The sequence below is a fragment of the Lepisosteus oculatus genome, chromosome 20, assembly GCF_040954835.1.
Source record: "Lepisosteus oculatus isolate fLepOcu1 chromosome 20, fLepOcu1.hap2, whole genome shotgun sequence".
Taxonomy (NCBI): Eukaryota; Metazoa; Chordata; class Actinopteri; order Semionotiformes; family Lepisosteidae; genus Lepisosteus; species Lepisosteus oculatus.
The window spans coordinates 2580748-2604700 of record NC_090715.1 but is presented as its reverse complement, the minus strand read 5'-3'; the positions used below and the strand labels follow the sequence as shown (position 1 = coordinate 2604700).

General features: G+C 40.4%; 1 protein-coding gene across 1 annotated transcript in view; it reads left to right on the top strand.

Moving 5' to 3' along the window:
- tox3 (TOX high mobility group box family member 3) overlaps window positions 1-23953 on the top strand; it is a 55956-nt gene that overhangs the window by 10813 nt on the left and 21190 nt on the right. Inside the window, exon 2 of the mRNA XM_006641479.3 lies at window positions 22010-22075. Coding sequence (XP_006641542.2) covers window positions 22010-22075 — 66 coding nt within the window. The remainder of the gene's footprint in view (window positions 1-22009; window positions 22076-23953) is intronic.

Sequence of the window (23953 nt, the reverse complement as noted above, 5' to 3'; positions counted from 1 at the left end):
TTGCAGATCTCGAACAGTGTTTGGACAGCTGATGTGCTTTACAGGCAGATCTAAAGAGTTATTCCCTGCAAAAGCTGAAATGCCCAGACTTTAACAGGGGCATTGCTACCTGGCTTCTCAGTTGGAACTAAGTACACAAAGACTACAAGGGCTCTGGAAATAGTCACTTATTAAAAGACATATACTGCTTGAACTAATCTTATTGGTCATGGAACCTGGAAACCATTCAGGTTCTAAATACACGTCTTTTCTGCTTAATATAGGGAATTAAATGTAGCTGATGTGACAGTGTGTCATTATAACCTAATGATAATGATGTTCATATATCCATAGATGGATCGGAATCTGAGTCTGCTCAGGTCACTGGGCTGGAGCTCACTTCTATGCTGTAAGGCTAGGCTAGCAGTGTGTTGGACAGAGGGAATGACCTAGATGTGTGCTGTACCACTTGGCTTTTATTGTCAACTAGAATAATTCTATTGAAATTCCTCCTTTGCAACAATTGACTTTTTTGAAGGGCAGAGCAACCGAGTAATTTGCTTTGTAATGCCTGTAGAGTCAAGACAGTGACAAGCATGTCACCTGCTAAACCTTTCATATCAGGGAGGGGGAAATGTGTTCTTCCTGGTTATTTAAAAGACGAAAGAAAGGGGATGATGCTTGTCTTACCAATAGGAATGTAAAATAAGATTTGAAGGGACAGATGAACATGCAGTTCATCAATGTGCACTGGAATTGTTTGATTATTGGTCATGCTGTGTTGTACACTGCCTGCTCCTCAGATGTCCACTCGCAAGCTCGACAGTATCCTTTTTATCTTGTCCTTTGCTCTTTTCTTCATTCTCTACCTATTCTTTGCTGAGACCTGGATTTTCCAATATGGATAGTGTTTTTAATCCTTTGGCATGTGTCATTGGATTTTGAGGATGACCAAGTCCACTACCTTTGAGAGCGGTGCGTCACAGTTCTGTATCGGTAATGAGAGCCAATCCCAAGAATTAAACAAAGTTTGTTGCCACCTTGTTTCCTCTACAATAATCTGATCACCACGTAGGCCATGTTGTTTTTTATGCATGGCATAACAAGGAATCATCATCATCTTTGAGCTGGCTGCCTCACCATGACAATGATGCCAGATGTTATATATACAGTATGTGGAAACTACTGAACAGATGATCCAGGTAATAGACAGTAGTATTGCAGACCATTTAAAAGACATACCAACCCTTATCTGACCCTGCGGTATAAACGATGGCTTCTTGAGTAGCATGCATTCAGATGATGCTCTTTACTGTTCACTTTCATTACAGTTCAAAAAACGTTTGCATAGCAAACCAGTCTGGTGGCTTATTGTGCCCAGAATCCTCCCATCGCTCTGCATTCTTGGGTAAGGTATCAAAGTGGGGGAAATGTTTGAGTTGCTTAAGGAATTGAGTTTAGCTTTGTGGAAATTGAGTGAGCAGGTAGTATACTGCTAACTCTACAGGACATCCCCTGCTACGGCTGTCACTCACCTCACAAGCTGTGTCTCTGTTCTCCCACGCTCGTTCCCTGTGTGGGAAACAGTTGTTTTTATGTAGTTCGGATTGCTCCTTTGCAATAGGTCTTTTTTTGTACTTTGAGATACAGCCTGCTTAGCTTTGATTGCAGGGGGTTATAGTTTGTGAAAGAGGCTTGCAGAATATCTGCACATTTTTGTCTCCAATGCTTAAATGTTTCTACGCATATACTGTACACGTGTACAATATTAAAGGCTGTTTGTTTTCTGACACTGGACATCAAAGACTTTACTCTAGACAATCATCGGATGCTATCCATTGTAAAATTCTCTGTAGACGTTCATTATGATGTGGTTTCCAGTTAACCTGTTACAGCTTACAAAGAGAGATGGCGGCTTGGCCTTATGACCTGATCTGTGAATGTAGCCATACATCAAGAATAGCCGTTATCATAAAAAGTGACTGCTAATCCAATACTACTACTGTATTAATTCTGCAGCCTTTAAAGGTCTTCTCTGCCCAATAAATATACATTAGTAGTGTTAGAGGAGGCCAATATAAATAATAGTTTGAGGGCAAAATTATTCTCTGGCAGATTTTAATTGAATATTTTATAGACATGCATTAGGCTGATAACACTTTCTGAGTATTTAATTACCATGAGTTTTTCTTTTTGGCTTGAGTGGCTGAAAGTAATTTAAATATTAGCAGTTTGTATTTTTCATGGCAATTGCTAGAAAAAATAAAGTTCTTGTACAGCAATTCTTTAAGGTTTCTAAAAGCCTTTATAAACAGTATGTAGCATGGGGCTCCAGTTAAAATAAGAGAAACAGTGCTGAATTATTGGACTCTTTCCAATTCTTTCTAAAGTCTTCTTAGGTTTATGGAAGGGCACTTGCCTTATGTGACATATGGCAGTTTCCCCAGTTTATAGTGCTTGTCAATCATTGTTCTCAGCACTCAAGAAAACATAAGAAACTGTTCATCGTATTTAAATGTTTCACAGGATCCCAAAGATATTTTATTTTTTTCTTATGTGGGAGGAAAATAAACCACAGTCCTGTACTGCGGCCATATCTGCTCCAAGGACACCTTATTTTAAACTAGGCAGCTTGTCGGGTGCTTTGTCTTTTATAGAGCTTGACTGTACAACCTAGACCAATTAATCATTTTGATAGCAAAGTGAACTGAGTCACATGGCGAGGTCTAGATCAAAGTAATAAGAGTAGAAAAGATGAATCCATTTTTTTTACAAAACCATTTAGTTAATAAAAAAAATGGCAGATCCCTGGAAATTGCTGTACAGCTACTTCACTTTACAACCAAAGTGCATGTTCGGAATTCAGTCCAGTTGCCTTTAATCATGCAAGAAAGTATCACTTCAGGTGGAGCCTGATCACTGTTCTTGGATGTGTTGTGCTTCTTTAACTATTAAAAAGATGGATATACATAATAATAGAGAACTTGAATAGTTTTTCCTCAGGTGGCCAGTGCTGTTATCATTTGGTGAAGATGCATTTCTTCAAATGCACCAGAAAAAAAAACAACAGGGATTTGGACTCCATTACTACTGCAGGAAATGAGGTGCTAACCAGGAATGATCGATGAAAATGAGGAATGTTTAATTTTCACATTGTAACTTTTCTTGCTGTAGACAAGCAGAGGCACAGAGATCCTGGGGCAAAACTGCAATAGACAGAAACGCTTTCTAAGCCACCAAGCATATGGTTTCTTTCATTTTTGGCAGCTGTTTAATATTTATTTCATGTGCATATTAAATTGGGAGAGTGGTTACTTTGTAGACTTATTCCAAAATTGTACAGCGATTGCTTCATTGCTGAATGCGATTTTATTGGCCTCAAAAGTATCCTTAATAAAAGTGGAACCACCCTTCCCTTTGGACATAATTGAATGTTGCATTTAGGATGTTCTAATAAAGACTCAATTAGTGTTACGATACAGCTGGCTTCCATCTGTGCTTTGTGAGCAGTCTTGATGTAAGGGAGAGACCTAGAAATTCACCCTGAGGTTTATTTATAGTGCTTTCCTTTAGCTAGAAAACAGTTGAGGTTATAGCATGAATATCAACACAAGAGTTACTCTCTCGTTCATCACTCGCATATCGCTAAACATTTATGCCTTGGGTGTCCCGATGAGGTTAATTTCATTCTTGGAATGCTTTGAATGATTTATAACTGCCTGCTACTGCAGAGTATCACATGTTGCACCACGGTACACTGTCCTGAACCTCACTTTACACACAAAATGATGCAGAAGGCCTTCAAAAGCCTAATCAAGGAGAAATGTGTAGGGATCGTTACTGTTACGACCCCAGGTGTCTAGGGGTAAAGGGGTGTAACATTCAGGATGGGTTCGGATGCAGGAGAGTTTCTGCTGAGGGACTTGGGAAGCGTGACAACCAAATTTTGAGGTTTAACTTAACCAACCCAAATAAACAAAAATACAGCGTCTTAGGTGTCTTCAAACGCCCTAACTCACCTACACCGACTGCCCAAAAAACAGAAAATACAAAGGTGGCACTCGCCCCTATCCTAGTGTGTCTAGACAAAAACAAACCACGTGTGCACTCTGTAACCCCACGACCTTGCCTATACCCTTTCCCCTGGTGTACAACAAGTTCACGGCTAACACTTAACCTGACACGAGTGAACCAGTCGCATGATTATGGGAAACGGGTAAAACACGAAGAGATGCAAAAGCAAGGAATGGGGTACAAGCAAGGAGCAACGAGCAAGGTAATGCGAGCACAAATAACTCAAAACAAAAGCTACACAAGCGAAACAAGCGAAAGGTTGAGCAATCAGCATTCGAAGTTCGAAGGAGCCAACTGAAGTTGAGCTGAAAGCAGATGGAGTCGAGACTTCTTCAGGTATATAAACTGTTGATCTTGGGTTCTGATTGGCCAGGAGTAGATTGGTGATGATGTCGCAAATGCAGAGACCAATTGGGTGGGTACCTGCATACAGGAAGTGTGGAAAAAAACGCACGGACACGCACGGGGACATAGCAGTTACCTGTAGGCAGAAACAAAAAAAAACATAAATGCCCCTGTTTAAATATTATACACGGCAAATGGAGGCAAATGTAGTCATTTGGAATAAACAGCTTTTGAGGACGTGTCCCTTTGTTCTGTCAGTATATATTTCAGTATGTGTAATTTTCTCTCTTGTATACGTCTGACAGCTCGGAAGCAGGGTTTTGTTTTTGTTGTACAGGCAGTATCTAACCCTCGTGACTCCCCATTAATGTCTGCCTGACGGCTGGGTGGACACAGTTTATCGACTGAAGGCTGCACTGATGAATGCTGGGAAGAGGAGTGTTGGAGGTCTAGGTGCTACTGAAATTTCTTCAAAGATTTCTTCAATGGGTCTTTAAATATTAAGTATTTTTAAGAGAAAAAGCAACCACCTTCTGCATGCCATTTGGGAATAGCTTCTGCTTTTACTTGATAAGATATAGGATTCCTGTACCAGCATGCTATGAGCAGAGCAGCCAGTGATAACTATTGGCTTGACTGGCTGATTAGTTATTTTCTCAGAACATCCTCCTGCACTGGATGAGTTCATGTACAGACCAGGACAGTATGGCGATGACAGTGGAGCATGTCAGCGGAGGAAATAACAGCCACATAATTGAGATCTTTTTCTGCAGATTGATGGTCTCTATTAATTGATTAATCCATTGATTCTTTTACCAATAAACTGAAATTAGCCTTTTTTTTCAGGACACATAATGGCCCAGACAACCTTCACTTAAGCTTTTTCCAGCACCTGCAGCAGCTTGAAAATGAGTGCTCTTTAATGAGGCAAAGGACATTTCCACAAGCTGATAGAAAAGAGAAACAGAATGATTATTGTATCGGGGAGATTATATACAGTTGATTAAAGTGTTCATTTCAAGTTATCCAAGGTTAACCTTCCATAATGAAACACTGTAAAAATAATGATACGCTGAACAGTTTTATTAAGGCTTCTTGCCTGTTAAACAGTGCTGTGATGACCTTCAGCTGTTGGAGGACGTCATCAGGGAGAACATTCAGCACCCTTGTGTTTCAGGAAATGTGTATTTCTTTCAGTGCATGGTCGACATTTGATGTTCTTGGGACTGCAGTGTTGTCAGATTCAGTGCTTGATTTAATGTACTGTATTTAGATATGTGTAAATATGAGCCACAGTAATGAGGAGCCATTCTTCCATAGGTGAAAAGTGGCAAGAATATTCTTAAAGCTTATAGACCGCGTAAGATTCAAGCAGTGCACCATCTATGCCTGTAGTGGTTATACTGTACAAAGAGAGGAAGTTGTGAGTGTTAAGTCAAAGGTCAAATGTAACAGTGTAAAGAGGAGAGTAAGTAGAGTAAACATGAGTAGAGATCAGAACTGGTGTGTAGAAAAACCATTGTCTCATAATGGCAACGTATGTTTTTTTTTCCCAAAGTGCATTAAAGTGGGTTTCATATCTAGCTATAGTTTTTGCAGTTCGGCAGCAATCAATTTTTATTTTTATGTAGAGCCCCACCACAGTACACTGTCTTGTATAACATAAAGGTCCCAAGGGAACATGCCAAACCATTTCAGGAAAGATAAAAATCCATCTGTACAGTAAAAGAACTGCATAAAACCAACTGGAGTGAAAAGGAAGGTTTTTAATCACCACTTTAAAAAATATGGGAAATCCTAAATGCACAGGGGGTTAACTCCCTAGCAAACTTGTGAAATTCATGCCCACCTATTTTCCTGGTTCAGACTTCCACATGCTGATTCAATGATATTATATAGTGATGCCAGCAGCCATATCACTCTGCAACTCACAACTGGCAGCCCACTGAAGCTCAGCAGGTGTGAGCCTGGTCAGTACCTGGATGGGAGACCTCATGGGGAAAAAAATAAAGTTGCTGCTGGAAGAGGTGTTAGCGAGACCAGCAGGGGGCGCTCACCCTGTGGTCCATGTGGGTCCTCATGCCCCAGTAAAGTGACGGGGACACTATACCGTAAGCAGACACCGTCCTTCGGATGAGACGTAAAACAGAGGTCCTGACTCTCTGTGGTCATTAAAAATCCCAGGGTGCTTCTCGAAAAGAGTAGGGGTGTAACCCCAGCGTCCTGGCCAAATTTTCCATTGGCCCTCATGGAATTTTCCATGGCCTCCTAATAATCCCCCTCTATGAATTGGCTACATTACTCTGCTCTCCTCCCCACTGATAGCTGATGTGTGGGGAGCGTTCTGGCGCACTATGGGTGCCGTCGCATCATCCAGGTGGTGATGGAGGGGAGTCCCCGTTACCTGTGAAACGCTTTGAGTGGAGTGTCCAGAAAAGCGCTATATAAGTGTAAGTAATTATTGTTATTATGATGATGATGATGATGAACCCACTATATGAGTCTGTATATAATTAGACTGAATTTAGTGGGGGGAAAAAGCAAATTATAAATCAGCCTGACATGAAGAACATACTGTAGAGGCTAGTATTGGAGTCAATGGCTGTATGGAAATAAGAAAAAGAAAATATATTTGTAAAATGCCTTATGTTCCATGCTTGATTTTAATTACGTTTTTGCATTAGGGATAGATTACATCTGCACACTTTGGTATTTACAATAGTGGTGATTATATTTCCAAGGTGTTGTTATATGTGGGGTGACTTTCTGTTGGTGTGCTTGCATTCTCTGCTGTTGGTGCTGTAATAGTCTTTAATGTTTCTGCACTTTAGGAGCTTTTTAAACTGCAATTATGCAGTGGTTGTTTTTGATTTCAGCGATGGCTCTCGGAGATTCTGGATCATAAATGTTGTCAGGTTACAATCCGTCTGCTGTTACAGTGACATCTAAGTTCAGTTTGAAAGCAAATCTGGACTTGGTTTGGAACTGCAGGAAAAGCCCGCTCAGTGGATCCAGTGTGGAGAGTTATGTTTTTGTACTCCCAGTGGAAACGACCAGTTCAGTGGAGGTATTTAACGAGTAATCAGTGGAGGGTTTGGGGTCTGAAAGATGGTCAGTGAAATGAGAGCTAAAGAAGAAACAGCCAGGTAGTTCTTACATTAACAGGGGCCATTTTTTTTTAATTGTTGAAAGATGTGCAAGTGTTATAAAACCGATCTGCTGTGCATTATTGTTCTTTTTAATGGCATTTCACATCTTCTTGGAGTTCCAAAAGGTGACAAGAGTTTTAATTGCGTGTAGGTGGAGATAGGAAATAATGGGACATGCTCTCATTTAACTTGCAGTTTGTTTATATTTTCGATGCAAAATATTTTAAAAGTAGCTAATTAACAAATAGTATAATTATGCAAGACGTCTTATAATAGGCAAGCCTCAAGCTGATATAACAAAGTAGCACATAAATCAAAGAACTTCTCATTGCCAGCTCAGACCCCCCAGGGAGTTACCTCAGCGGTTAATTAAAATACAGAAGTATCTCTTTTAAAGAGTAGGTGCCCTTAGTTTGCTCACCAGAGGCCGTGACTAAATCAGACAACTTTCCTATGATTTCCATAACTACTCTGTTAGAAAGGATCACACTCTTTGCCTTTTTTCCTTTGTGTTATGGAAATTAAAATTTCTCCAGCTATCCTAATAAAATGAGTACTTGCATGTACTTGAGAGAGATTTAATGCAGTGAAGAAGTAAGCTAATTAGCCAACTGTATAAAAAATGATGGGAGAAAGACAGCAGAGGACAGCAAAGCTACTCTGGACACTTGAGAAACTTCAGTAGGTAACCAGTCAGTATGAGGGGCACAATGCCATTCATTTTAATCTGGGGGGAAAAACACTTTTTTTTTTCTAAAGGGAGGGAATTTCTCACCTTTTGTACAAAGAGAGTATAGAGATGTATTGTGGACCCTGTGAATCGCTTTGAATTTTTCAGATAAAAAAATGCAATTACAGGAGGGATTGACAGTCAATACCAGGAGGTAATTGGGTCGATCTCTTTAGCTTTGATGAATGTAAAGATTAGCACTCCATTCATGGGCAATGTGGGCACTGCACTCTCTCAAGGTAAAGTACCTCTATGACAGGAACGGAGGAGAGATTTTTCTTTTTCATTTTCTTTCTTTTTGGAGATTTTATTGAGAAGGCTGCCACTCACGCCACCGTTGTTTAGAATATAGGCAGATCATTATCCTGGCGAAAAAAAGCACATGTCTCTCATTACCTTTGAAAGAGGCTGTGATTAAGACCTATCATGGAGATCACATTGAAGAGATCCAGCGTACATTGTTAGGAAATACAACAGCTCCCTGCAGACCCTGTGCTGACAGAGATGCGAAAAAGCAGGTCAAACGAAAGCCTAATGAAGATGAATGAAGAGAAATTGCTGTACAAGAGGCATGTGTAAGGAGCTCAGTCCTGAATTGTGAGATGGATCCTAACAGCTTCATTTATCAGTGCCATATTTAGTTGTAGAGTTCACACCAGAATTCAGATTTTCAGTAAAAGCAGAGGTCAGTTCTCAAAATCCGGATTCTGGTGAGAAGATCTCCGAATGGTTATTTTGGCACGGCAATGTAAAAACTGGTGTGTATGGCTTGCAAGGTGCGCACTGCGATGGAAAGTAAAATGATATGCATTTAAAGACATTTTATTGCTCACATGCTTTGTCGCAGGAAGGCAAGTCACTCATCACTTGTAAAGGTGACAGAATTCTTCAGTGACTAATTCTGTAAATGCGTTTATCTGTATGATATTACCAGTGAACTCAATTATCATCGGAACTGGAACTGAAGTTAAGCGGTAAATGATCTATATAATCAAAAAATTGTATAATCCAGGATTGCTTCTGCACAATTCACTTAGTGTCATCAGGTTTTGTTGAGTTCCTAATGGACTGCTTCTTACTGGGTTAGTCATGTTCAGTGCACCGTGCAGTCGTGGGATATATAAAAGTATGCAAATTATTCAAGTATCTTTTAATTATATTGACTCGCAATTACTACTGAAACACCCTGCAAACGGGAGTTTAACAGGTTTTACACTGTTGAATAATACAGCTTCCTTGCTTCACAGAAGGCCCTGGAACACATTTGCAGGGATGTGTCAATTACCTGAGATCACAAAATGTTAATTGTTTGAACATTTTAATTTTGAAAGCCAGCTTTGACGCTGCAAAGTAAGGGTGGTTTCTGTTTTCCTTTGGGAATCTGCTAAAGCTGTATTGGTTGTCTGTGTAGAGTAAACCATAAATCAGGGCTCCCATGAGGATGTATTACCCATGTTCAATGAAGGTAGCTGTGTGGAGGACTGGTCAGAGTTCTGGAGTTGAAACTGGATGGTTGTGGTATCATATCCCAGGTGAGACATTGTAATTTTACTCTTGAACAAAGTACTTTTACCCAAACTGTCCCAGTAATTTACCTTGCTGGATGAATGGGTGCAAATGTAAGGCACTTTGTATGAAAACATCAGCCAGATAACGTTGAGGTAGAAATCTTTTCTGTATTAGTGTTTATTGTATGAATCATACTCTTTCCCTGTTCCTATTCTGAACATGCACTATACCTCCATTTCCTTTCTATAATAAAAGAACTGGCTTTAAATGCAGGAATGGCTGAGAGTCGTGCTTTTTTCTGGGGTCCCAGGGTTATCTTCTTCTAACTGGTGAGGTTCAGAATTCAGTCCTTTTAGCTGACTGTAACCAGCTCCCTGTTATGGCAAAACTGATGCATTGTATATCCATATTGAAACTGCACACTCCTATAATGCTGAATCAAACAGACTTTATTTTGAGAACCCTTTTAATAGGCCTTTTATGCTGTTTGTATAGCACTTTAACTTGTTCTTTAGTAATTGTGTTATTTTGCATATTTTCAGAGAGACTGTAATCAATTGTTAAACCTATCAAGAGTTTAATGCTATTAAGAGCTTTGCTTCACCACGAGCTGCAAAAGATACTAAATTGTGCTTCTTGTGCTTAAGCACATTTGTTTGAATTTAGAACAGCAAAAGGAGGGAAAGAGTTAGAATAATAAATGTATAAATCTGATCCAGAGACCCGAGCTCTAGCTGAAATGATTGATTTGTCAGAAATGGGCACGTACGCCAGACCTCTCTCTGGCTGTGTTTCTCTCCTTTTTTTAAGAGCTGGCTTAGGAAAACCAACCCAGAGCTCTCTCTTCACCAGTTCAGCCATTGTTCCTGTGGTTGGAATGCTTCTTTAATAGACTAAGTTACACAATTTAGTACGATTGGTACGTACATTAGCGGCTAATGTAAATGCTTAATGTAATGTTGCCCTTCGGGGAAATGCATAATGTACTTAAGGTAAAAGGATTTTGTTTTGATAGTTCCCTTGCCATTGCCGAGATGCATCTTAAAAAGGTGATTTTCTAAGGTCTGTTTTTCCACACAATGAATGGAGTCTTCACAACAAAAAAATTCGAATTATGCTTTGAAACACAGCTGGGTACTGTAAATATCAAACTCGGGTTTCGTAGCTGCATTTCATGTCCAGCTCCCACTATTTCATTTTGTTTTCATTAAAAGGAGCAATGTTGTAAAGCATTGTAAGGCAGTTTCCAGACAGCTTGAGTCCTCAGGTCTCCGAGACGGTAGGACTGAGTAAAAACACTAGCCATATGGCCAGGATATTTATAATCTTCATGCCAGTCAGCTTCATTTTTCCAGCATTAAGAAAATAGAATCAGATGGAATAGGCCCTGTTTATAAACTGTTAAATTTGAATAAGCTAACAGTTGAATTTGGACTGCACGACTCAAAATGGCTCATCCTTTTAAATGTATACCGACAGCACCTGGTGCTATTCTGAGATGGAGCCTTCAATTCCATCTGCTTATCTGTTATGGCTTATTTCTAAATCCTCTAATATAATTATAAAAAAAAGGAATTAAGCAAAGCAGACCGAAAGAGGGAGCGAATGTGGCGTTTCTGATCACGGGCCTGGCAGCGATGTTTTCGGAAGTCATACGGGCGTCTCCAGAACGCAGTACACTTCGTTGCTGTTTGCAAAATGCAGGTGCCACCCTAAGTGAAAAGAAAACATCCACGGCCATATGTTTCTATAATTTAAATTAATTTGCTACAGTCATACTGTTAATCTTTACCGACTTGTTGATCGGCAGTTTCCAGACACATTTCTGGAAGGAGCCCAACTGTATTTTCAGCGAGGCCTCTGTCAGTAGCACCGAGCTGCTCTGCCACAAATTGGAATCTTGCACAGAGCTGGGAATGCAGCCAAGATTTAAATTAGACAATAACCTCTGCTCCCTATATTGCTTTGCTTTTCCAGCTGTAGGCAGATCCATTTGTTTAATACAGTGAGCCCCGTAGTGTATAATAGACTGATATATGAGCCACCGCTCAGCAGTTTGTGTTTCTCAAATTTATATAGATTGAACAACCGGTTGGGATTGTACTTACTGTAGGTTCTGTCACAGGAAAAACAGGGCGAGGCTAGGCCAAGTGTGTCCACATCAGATCACAACTCTGTTTGGAGAATGGATGTGGAGGTCAGTTTTTAAATCATGAAGTAACTCCCGAGGTCTGGTTAGCAGCCAGCGAGAAAAGTGGGCATCGGCCTTAACTGGGTCAGTGATGGTTATTGCCTGGGTCCACATAGCAGTCGATTCTCTGTCATGGGGGCTGCATTTTGCTCTCCTGTCCCACTAATATTTTGTATGCATTTAAAAAACATGGTTGAAAAGCTAGTGCTGAATGCACTAGTGTCTAGCATTCGATTCTCTGCTTGCTCTAGAGAATGCTGGTCTCTTTCCTTTTTTTGCATCATCAGCTGTGAAAGGTCACGCTCTTGTTGGTGCTGGAGACTGATACTGTCATAGGCAGTTAGGGTAATTGGACTTGAGCAAGAATTTGGAAGATGTGGTGGAGAAACATAAGAAACATAAGAATTCATAAGAATCATGGAAGGATGTGACAAAGGCCAATAAAGAAGACGCAATTCTACAGCAGCCACACAAAATGCTTCCCCTTTGCACACATCCAGCTACATAGAACAAGACTAACTTGTTAACTTCTGTTACTTTGCAAAGACTTTTCTTCAGATGAAGTATAAAAACTCCAAAAACATACACCCAGCTTCTTTGCAGATATAAATCGGAGCTTTTGGTACCTCCCATCTTTAGCCGGAGTTACGTCAGTTCCCACCATAGTAAACAAACTGGGATGGGGCCTGAAGGCACGTCGGAGACCGTGCTCTGCAGCTCCATCCATGTTTTAGTTTCTTCTGCCTTCCTGAAGAAGGGCGTCTCTGTTTGCTTACTCGAGCCGAATGCCAGCGCAGAGATTTGGAGACCCTTGGTGGTGCTTAAGCCTTTTGTGGCTGAAAGCCAGCAGTTTTGCACCCCAGTAGATCAAAGCTTAAATGTTTTTTTGGCTTTTCGTTTTTTTTTGCTTTCAGGGGAGCTGACCAGATTCCAGATGCCAGCTAGAGCAGATCTTCAAAACAAATTCAAGGGTGCTTGTTAAAGTATCGTATTTGAACAGTGTCTGTACATATCGTGAATTTATATATATATAAATAACATTTTTAACAAATCTTTTCATTTTACTACTATTGTCAAATTCCTAAAATCTCACTTTGTGTGAAGGTGGATGTGTTCACATATACGTCTGCACCAATACAAGCAGGATACAGGGTGCAACAAAGGAATATCTATAATGCACTTTCCACAGTTTTAATATTAAAGCTCTTAGATTAATTTTAGTGAGGCATAGGAAGAAGCCACAAGCCCTTCAGCTACTGCTAATTCCTCAGCTCCCTATTCACCTCAGGACTGACATAAAGATCACAATCTTGGAGCCCCTCTAGACCATATTCTGTGCAAAGCAGTGAGAAAGCAGTAATGTACCAGTCTAGAGTTGGGCCTTTCACCTCCAGAATCACAGCAGAGACTTTTATTATGGAGGGATGTCGGCAGTTCACCATGAGCTCATAATAAAATTGTCAGAGCATAGTTCTTCCTTCTTTCCAATATGAACTGATAACTGTGCTACTGAGATTAGGATGAAAAAGACTGTTTAATTAAGATGGTGCAGTACTATATATGGGAATATTTGAGTGTTTCTAACTGCAGAAGAATTCCTTAAGCATATGTTTAGAAAGTCTGTGTCCTTTAAATCAATCAGCTTGAGTATGAAAATGAATTTCTAATTTCTCCAAAATCCTCTGAAAGCTCTTTCTTCAAAAGTATTTGCCAGCATCACTGAAATGACAGAATAAGTCGCTGTGATTTAGTAAGATCGATTTCTTACTCAAGTCAAGCAAAGCACAGGGTATATACAGGATACATATCTGCATTCTCAAAAACCTGCTTCTCCATCTTTAAAGCCAGGTAGCCACAGTTTGCTATTTAACAATAGCTTTCCATCCCAAAACACTATACTTATAGGAGGGGAACTATTCTTCATCTTTTGATAATGCTACATTTTCAACATCATTAAGGGATTAACAATGTATAGAGCAGATTGCAGAATATCATTTACAGGAGAGGATCCAAAAATAGAAGCAAATGAGATGCTAGTCAAAGATTATCAGTGCAGGATCTGCAAAAAAAACCCACAAAACAAAATTGTATCTTATCTCAACGCTGTCAGTCTGATAGGAGCCAAATCTCCGAAGACTCTAAAGTGCTTAATACTGTTTGCACCAGCTAATCCAGTTTCCTGTGGGTCCTTCTGGGAGAACAAAACACAAGATGTCTGGCAGTCTTCTTATAATGCTCATTTAAATGAAATCGGCAGGCTGTGCAATGCTATCTACCTGGTCTGAGTTTAGGCCTGGGTATGTTTGATCGTGAAATGTGTTTTGCTGAACAAGCAAATCATGTCCTGGTGCTCAGGGCATAGGAACTGAAACCTCACACTGTGAAATATGAAGAATCGAATACATACCATGTGCATAGTCTGTTGTTTTCTAAATGTTTTGTTTCTGAATGAATTTTTTTTTCCTATCGCCCCAAAATTCTCATTACAAATAGGTATTAGATTGTAATAGTATCAGTGTTTCATACCATTAAAAATAGTTTCTAGGGTATTTAGAAAATCTATCGGAGCTGCATGCTATATTAGAAGCACAGCTGTTCAGTCTAATGTTAATATTGTAAATAGAACTTCTATGTGTTCACGATTATTTCATATTTTATAATGAGCATCTACATTCTAAAGTTAATTCATATTGCAGTTAACCTTAGTTTTGGGGATTGTAATTTCTTTTAATGAGAAGTACGTGTACAGTATAACTTAAATTGGATTTCTTTGTTCACCAAACTTAAATGTCTTGGCCTGGGCACTTTTTGTATGTAGTTTCCATGTTCTCCCCATGATTACTTGGACCTTTTCTGGGTCCTTTCCACCTATATTCCAATCCCACTATTAATACTGCATCCTGTCTGGAGTATCTGGAGTCTGGAGTGCTGACCCAGATGAGCTTGGCCTAAGGAGCTGGTGAAGAAAAGGACACAGAAAATCAATAGGTTAGGCAGCGGTAAACTGTCACGAGCCACTGATGGGGTTAACACACAGTGTAAGGCAAAGGCATTGACCCCCAACTTGGATTTAACATCAGCTCCTCTACTGTTGAACAGCTGAAACACTCTACTTGCACCTTGATTAATCTCGGCTGTTTAAAAGAGCTGTAGGACTCTTGACTGTGTTGTCCTATAGCCTCCTGCATTGAGAATCTACTGAAAGCCTTTATGCTACTGCTACTGATGCACTCCTCTTTCAGCAAGTCTTATTTTGTTATCAATTCACACTCTTTCTTTCAATGTTTTTGACTGCAGTCTTGTATTTAAAGGCGAGGAAAACTAAGATTCCTTCTCAGTAGGGGGGGAAAAGAAAATGTGTGCCATACAGGAAAGCAACTGTGAGCAGCAGAAGGAGGAACAGGTGGTTTTTTATTGGCATTTTGATTTCCCAGAGAGATAAAGCGATGCCTTGAACCAAAGGGTTTTTAAAGCTCTTTCCACTGTGATAGCACAGTGCAGAGTGGCTTTATCAGGTAAAACAGCAGCCATGACAGAAACAAAATCTGCCTAGCTGGTCTCTGAAGTAAACATGCTGTTTATATTGTCAGTGGCATGTCAGGACAAGCTAGGTAAGGTCCCCAAATCTTTTTTTTTTTAAAGCCAGAGGTTTCTACCTTTTTCCAGTGTTGACACCTCCTGACATCTTTGACATTCATCAGAAATTCAGTCTTAAACCGAGAAATGTCTGAATACTTAGTGTATGTTCTTAATGTGCTGAGAAGTACATCTAAAACTAACTTGGTGACCTCAAAGAATTTGACTTTTTGTGCAAGTGCTGCCTGCAGTGGTCCTGATGATCTTGTTTGGACAGCTGCTTGGGTAGTGGATAATTGTGTAGTGAATGAGTTCATGTTTGTCCAGGACCTTGGAAATCAAACGGTAACCTTTCAGAGATTGTATTTACCCAGCAGCAGCTGGCAAAGGCAGAAACAGAAGGAGAGGCTGCTGGGAGAGGGGCTGTTCTTGTCTGGCCTCACAGTGCCTTCTTCCTAATAAAGAGAGCAAAGCTTTCTTTTTGCCTCAACTTCAAAAACACTCAGGGCTAGTTACAGATGCCTTGTGAATTATTATTTCTGTTCCGTGAGATCACTTGAAAAGCAAATTAGCTTGGGAGGGATCTTGCAAAAGGGAAATTCAGAGACCTGTAGCTTGTTTTGATTACAGAGCTCAAGATGAACCGTAAAATTGCTTGCCAGCAGCTGATAAAATTTGTAGTTTAAAAGCTTAATTAAGGTCATTCTGTTGGGATAATGATGCCCTGATTAGGAGTGCATACCTACAGCCTACCTGCTGTTAAGTGGTAATAGATCTTGATATCATTGCATGTCTGACTGAAAGAAAATCAAATGTTAAAAGGTATTCTGTTTAATTTTTATAGCCTATTGATCCTTAAAAGTATTTCTGTAATGCCTGATACCAGATTGTGTATTACTGGGAATTAACTTGCTCTTAAGCCTTCTGTTTCAGAAGCCTCTTCAGAAGTATTTTTTTTATAATTAAAGGCACTAAGATAGTAATCGTGTTAACTAGCAAAGATTAAGAAAAACAAAGAGCAAGTGATAATTCTTATTGGGTCTGTTGCTCCTTATTCAAAATGTTGAAAAACCAAAACCATATATTCACACAGAAGAAGTGTTAAATAAATTCTAGAAGTTTCTTTTAAAACATGAATGTTGAGGAAAGGGGAAGTATTTAAAATAATGTCATTTAAAGTTTTATGAAAAGATTGCTGCCATCCTGTCAACCATAGGCCAGTGGTTAGCCATACTGTCACTTGACCAGTTTTGAGAAGTTGATTGATTGAAGGAGGGCAGGTCATTGCCCACAGCCTTCTGGGGAATGTAGTTCAGACCTTCTGGGGAATGTAGTTCAGACATGAGTCTCCATCTTGTCTGAAGCTGTTACCCTATCACAGTGTAGAACTCAAGAGCACTGACCCAAAGTCATCACAGAAAGAAAGTCAAGCAGGCTCCATTCTAGAGCACCGGGCGTGTATGAAGAGGCAGTTGCTGTGTCTCCTGGTGTTACAGTACCTACAGACAATCTGTGCTATAAACCCTTTAGCAACAAATGTTAGACATAAATTGAAAAAAATAAATGACCTATTTTTGGCATAATACAAAATGTGTATAACGTGAAGCGAAAGACCAAGGTCGTGAAGACCTACTCAAAAAGTCAGCTTTAACTACTGATTACTGCACTACCTTTCTGTGATGGAGTAGTGAGAGTGTGGTGTCCACGACTGCAAGATATTACTGTGATTTACAGTATGCTTAAAACGCTGCTTGTGGAAATGGAAAAGAAACAGCACTGTGGTATGGAAGGATCTTTTTTTAAATTGTTTGTCATAGGGGTGGCAATGGCAATTTTAACCTTAGGAGGGAAGTGAGCAAACTGGGACAGGTCATGGCCTGTGATGTGTGCTCTAATCTCCTAAGGTTATAAAACACACTAACAAAATGCTCTAAAGTTCTAGTGACCTAATATTTCTCATTAGCTACTGAAATAATGTCGTATTGATTAAAACTGACATCCTCGGAGAACCTCTTGGGTGTTTCCTGCTAAGGTTACACGTAAAAGACATTAATGGGCACCATATATGTGTGAATAATTGGTGTGTTTTTTTGGGGGGGGTTGTTGGTATCATTTTGGTATTAAAAGTCTTTTTCAGTGGTAATATGTAGACTCTGGGAGTGTAGTGCAGAGCCAGAAGGTTTCTCACCAGGAGACTGTCAACAGTTTTACACTGGGTCCTTGAAGGAGTAAACGATTATAGGAAAAACTTGATTTATCTGCAAAAGGCTGACAGTGAAATCAGTGAAATATAGTGCGAAGAAATAACCCCAACCCCAGTTCATGTAATCTTTTCAGTTCATAAAAACAAATACTGTCCCAGTATTTAAAAACCAGAGAGCAGATTAGGAGTATGGGGAAATAAATCTCACTTGACCTGTTTTCAGGAACGATTTCAAAGAGGAAGGGCAATTCAACTGTTGATGTAGTCATATTTTTTTTCTTTTGTATCCTCAGAACACCTGTTCTATTTTGCCTGTCTATAAAAACACTTACAGAAGGAATTTAGTTTTTGTGGTTTTTAACCTAAAAACCAAGACATAATTTGTTTTTACATTTAAATGCTATGTTACATGTTAATGACATTTTTAAGTGTGGAGCCTTCCCAAAATAATGGAGTTGTGCTGTTTAGGCATGTGTGCATCTTCACGAGGCTTGAATTAAGGAAATTCCCTACAGCAACTGACAACTGTGTGAATAAAAGCCTTCTATCCCTCAGCTGTTTTAAAACCGATCCATGCTTACAACGCTCTGGAAATGAGATGTCCTCTCAAGATGAATGCACTGAGCAGTCAATGCAGAATATTTGAAAGGCCTTCATCATTGCTCAGACTGGAGACTCTTCCTTCCTGTTGACATTCAGTGATGGGTTTGTGGTCAAGTGGTCTTTTAGATTACATTTTTAAGCTCCAATCGATTAAATTCCTGCCTGGGAAAACATTCATCATTTATTATCCTGTGTCAGAGTACATCTGGTTGTTGTGCTTATGCTAAGAGCAAAGGCTGCTGGTTTGGACCCCCTGTTGGTGCCGAAATTCTTTCCGTGCACATTGTGCTGTTTGTGCTAATAAGGCTGAAACAGTGCTCGTCCAGCTTCTCATCTTTTAATTACAGACTGTCCATTGTCTGTGCTGACCCATTTTCGCATGGCTCCCCACCAGCAGCCCAGATTTCCCAATCTCACTTAATTTAATTTGGCATTTTGTTCAGTCCGACAGACTGTGAACACGATAAAGAAATATTAAAAAATAACTTGCTCAGGAGTCCTAATTGAAGCCCCCCTCTCAGCCTTTGTCTTTGGGAACGAGTGGAGTTTGGGACTGGGGTTGGAGCGCAGTGCCCCTGGCGCAAGGGCAGCCTGCCAGGGCTCAGTCTAAAAGAGATGGAAAGAAGGACTGACTCTGCATCTGAAGCACTGTGGGTGCAGCTGCTGCAGCTGCTGTTCCTGCCTTCCTTTCCCTGGCGACGTTAAGCACGTGGAGATAAACCTCACCTTTCTGTTGACTGGAGAAAAGTCTCATTGCAAACTCCTTGCTGTGAGCCCGCGCTGTTGAACGCAGAAGCACTGTGCTCATTGTTGTCACAGTAGCTACGTCAGCACCTGGCCCTCTAAAACCCATCGGAAGTCATGTTCACTAGATTTTCATGGCTGCTGAACCTAGAATGGTACTCTCCAGTGAATTACGCACCCTCGATAAATGTAAACAGATCAAACGCACTACATTTGAACAGTTGGGAAGTTGTTACTGTTAGGCCGGGCCCAACAAGGTGTTGAAGCGGGCTTGGTGGAAATGAGAGTCAATGAGCCAGGATATGCAGGAATCAAGAAAGAAGACTGAAGACTGAAGACTGAAGACTGAAGACTGAAGACTGAAGACTGAAGACTGAAGACTGAAGACTGAAGACTGAAGACTGAAGACTGAAGACTGAAGACTGAAGACTGAAGACTGAAGACTGAAGACAAACTCAAGGCAGGGTTAGTGAGTCAATGTCTGAGGCTTAAATACTGTGCGATGTTCCCTAATTGGCCTGATAGGCCCGGCCTGATCTCGTTGAGGATGGCCCCAGTGAGTCTCCAGCATGTGCGGAATGCACATTGCCAATTGGTGGAGCTGATGTGGCAGTGCTGGAGCTCGTTGGGGCATAACAGTTACATGACCGTATACGTAGCACACGTGACAGCACTGATCCTGAAGTTTCATGCTTTTGTTGAAGAAACCCATTTGATTATTGCAGTGTGGATTTGGTGTGATGCTGATGCTGATGTCGATGTAAAGTGCATTTTTGTTTGCCATCAGACATCTTTTTGTCTGCTAAGATAGTTTTATTATGAGTTTGAAAATGGGACTCCCAAAACCTGCTGGTTTTCATTGTATGGGACCTCCCTAATGAAACCTTAATCGAGCACCTTAGCTAATTTCGTGCCCGAGCTAACGTTTTCTTTCCAGAAGTGCGTTATCTGTCTCTTTTTGGTAATACGACGGAATAGAAAGTAGAAAATAACACTTCACAGATTAGCTTCTTAAGGCTAATTACAGCTACCCTGTGACATGGGTATTCATTCTAACTTGGCAGTCTAGTGCTGAGGTTCTGGAAACGGGGGGGAGCGCAGGAGTGTGCCTTAAGAAGCAGGCTTGTGCTGGAACTTCACTGATAGATGGGTGTTTCTTACCAAAGGTGATCTTTTTCCGGGTTTCTGAATGTGTAGACAAGCAGAGAGCTGTGATCCAATTTAGTGGCAAAGCTTCAGGTAAGAGGGTTGTAAATTACTTGGACTAGTGAAGCCACCTGCATTGCTGAGTGCTGTGGGCCCGTGTTTCCCCACTCATTGGTGCGTTACGCTGTTAACATTGTTACTGATTTTTTTTCCCCGTTTCTCCAGGGTATATACTAATTAATGGATACCATTCTCAGTTGATTAGCAGCAGTTTCTTCGGTAATTACATTGCCATACTAACTGCTCAGAAGACAGTTTCTTTGAAAAAATCTAAAAGATTAATCCACTTCTCATTTCACTCTGGTCTTAATTAGTTTCTCCTATTGTTTGTGGTAGTTTAGATAAAAGTCGTTTTTTCTTTTTTAGTTTGTCCTGCAGTGATGGTGTAAAGTACAGTATGATGTAGGAGAGCTACAGTGTTCACAACATTAGGCAAAAGCAGAAGGGATGCTGGGCTTTTTCTCAATTTGACGGTTTGACAGTGAATTCCATTAAAACCTTGAATAATAGAGCTTGTCACCATTCCATACCTCTGCACAAAAGATGGAAATAATGAAGTGGACACAAGAAGGTACACTAAGTTTTAGGTACAGATGTTCACCCATAATTTTTCATTCTATGCTCCATTGTTCTTACCTGTCGCTATTGTTCTGTCTCGGTAGAACGGGAACTGTCTGCTATTCTACCACCAAGCTGTGTGGGTAAGAGTCTGGGTGTGAAACATTGCTTCCTATCACAAGCACACTACAATGGTTCTGCTGCTCAAGTAGACCCAGCTCAAAACCGTTGCCTTGAAAATGAATATTATGTGAATGAATGCATTCTTGTACTGTTAGGTTCTTGTTTTACACCTTAATTGCTTTCTCTCCTAGGGTTACTGAAAGTTAATAACCTAATGCTGCATCTTGCAACTTTAATTCTGTGATGCTTATGTGTCATTAATTGCCATCCTGTGGCTATGAATAGCCACTGCAGATTGTCTCTGCTTGATATTGAATTCTCTGTGCCTCAGAGCCTCTTCCATCTGATGACACTTTCCCATAACAGCATGTGAGACACGAAAAGCATCGAGTTTCACTCTGCATTATAGCAGACAGATTTCTTTGAACATAGGATACATTCCTTCATATTCTTGCAATGACATTTATAATGTTGTGTCATGGAGCATTTTGTCAGTAATTGCTTTGTTACTTATCACAGTGGAGAAACACGCATTGAGTCTATAAAATACAATTGTTTCAGGCTGGTTTTGACTCTTTCCTTGAAATAACTTCAAATCAGACAAGTTTGCCAAAAATGAATGGGGGTGTGTGGTGGGGACTGATGTTGTTTTAGCTATTGGAAGCTTTTGCAACTTTTAAGCTCATAAATTTTTGCCTGTACCCAAATTGTGCATTTAAGGGCAGTTCATATTTGCTCTCTCACAAACCAACTTGTCATTTAAATATTAGCTTTAGAGAGCTTTCATCGCAGCTACGCATCTGCTTGTTTGTGGACGAAAGATCAATGCAGGCAATACTGTGTAATTTATACCACACAAACCCCACAATATACAGACCTTCAAAAGCTGCTTTTCCATTTCTCAGATTACTGGCAGATCAGATTCCCTGGTGCCATTCAACAGTGCTTCTATCCAGCTCATTCACTGCAGAAATAATATCAAAGAATCTAATGATCTGCTTGCTCTTTCTTTCTTGCAGTTTGGGAACAACAATAACTACATGAGCATGGCCGAAGCCAGCAGCGCCCTTCTTGCTGCCAGCGAGGCAAGTATCCATCTCCCTGTCCTTTTGATCCTTTGTGGTCCGCGCTGATGACAGAAATGCACAGCAGACAAATGAGACTGATTCCCCGAAACGGAATGTCTTTATTTTTTGTGATGTGTCGAATATGAAAGGGGGTTTAATGAGAAACAGAAAGCCATGCCATTTCTTCATTACCCAGTCCATCTAGTTGTCCCTGCCTGGCGCACGTGCCTGCGGAATAGCTGAGCGGCCCAGAGAACGAGCAGGAGAAAGGAGTGGTGCTGGGCATGAGCAGGGTCTCTACAGTCTTCCAGAGGACAGGGGCTGAGTCTACAGTGCATCGCAGAAGTATTCTGGCCTTTGCACATTGTGGTGCTTTAAAGCTTGAAGTCAAGACACTTTGAAGTAGCAATTAATATTTGTCATGTACAGAACATACTCCACACCTTCTATGCAAAACGCAGAGAGAGAAGTATGTAGATAATTAGCACGAGGGGAAAAATTCAAGAGTCATGCTAGCATAAGTATTCAAATGGTATTGCTACCCTTAATATAGTTAAGGATATTGATTCAGGTGCACAAAATTACCTGAACGAGCCACGCAATTAGTTGAGTGGTCTATCTGGGCAATAATAGTAGTTCACATGAATTTGGAAATAAGTACACCTGTCTCAGAAAGGTACTGTATTTCAGTCAGGCAGATCAGGCTGCCCCTCCAAACTGAGCAGGAGGGAAACTGTGAGACCAACCACAGCTTTGAAAAAACTACAGAATTTAATGGCTGAGATGGAAGAAAATGGTTTAGGAGTCGACGCTGACCTCTATAACGGAGTGGGAAGAAGGAAGCGATTCGTGAAGCAATCTCAGATCCTGCCTGGAGTTTGGAGCAGAGTATTTCAAACACGTGTCAAGTGGTTCTGTGGTCAGATGACCTCAAAACAAAAGGTTACATTTAGTGCAAACAACATGGGGCATCACCCAGGCAGCATCATCAAGCATGGTGAAGGTAGCACACGCTATGGGTCTGCTTCTCTAGACTGAGGGGAAATGGACTGAGCAAAGCACAGGGACTTTTTAAAGACCCACCTCTGTCTGTTAAAGACCTTAAACTAGATGAAAATTCATATTTTAGCAAGAGAATGACTGAACACACATGGCTAGAACTATCCTGGAGTGGTTTAAGTGAATGTGCTTCAGCAGCCCAGTCAAAGTCCTGATCCGAATTCTACTGAGAACATGTGGAAAGCCAAGAAGAATAGGTAAACTTTTCACCAAGTTGGTGAATTCTGCAAGTGAGTGTGCAATGTTGGTACTTATCCAAAAGGATTTATGGCTTTAATTGCCATCAAAGGTGTTTCCACCAAATATTGATTTCATGGGTCTGGATATTTTGTAAAGGTATTACAATGCTTTATTAATATACAGACTGCTTAAGTGTCACATGGAAGGGCACTGTAATGCAGAAAGATTTGGAGCTGTTTGATCCAGGAAGTCATCTAATCATTTGCTTGATAACATTTGGGATACCAAGACTCAAAACTTACACATGGACCCTACAGAGAGGGTCTTGTCCCATGTTGTCTGGTTTCTTTCATGCTGATGTTTGACAGTATGATGGCTGTTCAAGCTCTAGGACTGTAGCTCCCCAACCTGGTCACAGGGAAGAGTCACAGTTGAGTTCTTACATAATTGACCAAAGGTTCATAGACAGGAGGATAATGCTTTTTAACTATCTTGTTCCATGAGTCACTAAAGATGTCTGAGCAGAAAAGGAATTGAAGGTGGTTATTAAGCAACTCACTAGTTCTGCCGAGGTTTTAGTCCTGGATCCAGTTTTGGTGGCTTTGTGTTTGTGAGTAACTCTGTTTGAAAGCTGAATGTTTCCATGTCATCCACCCA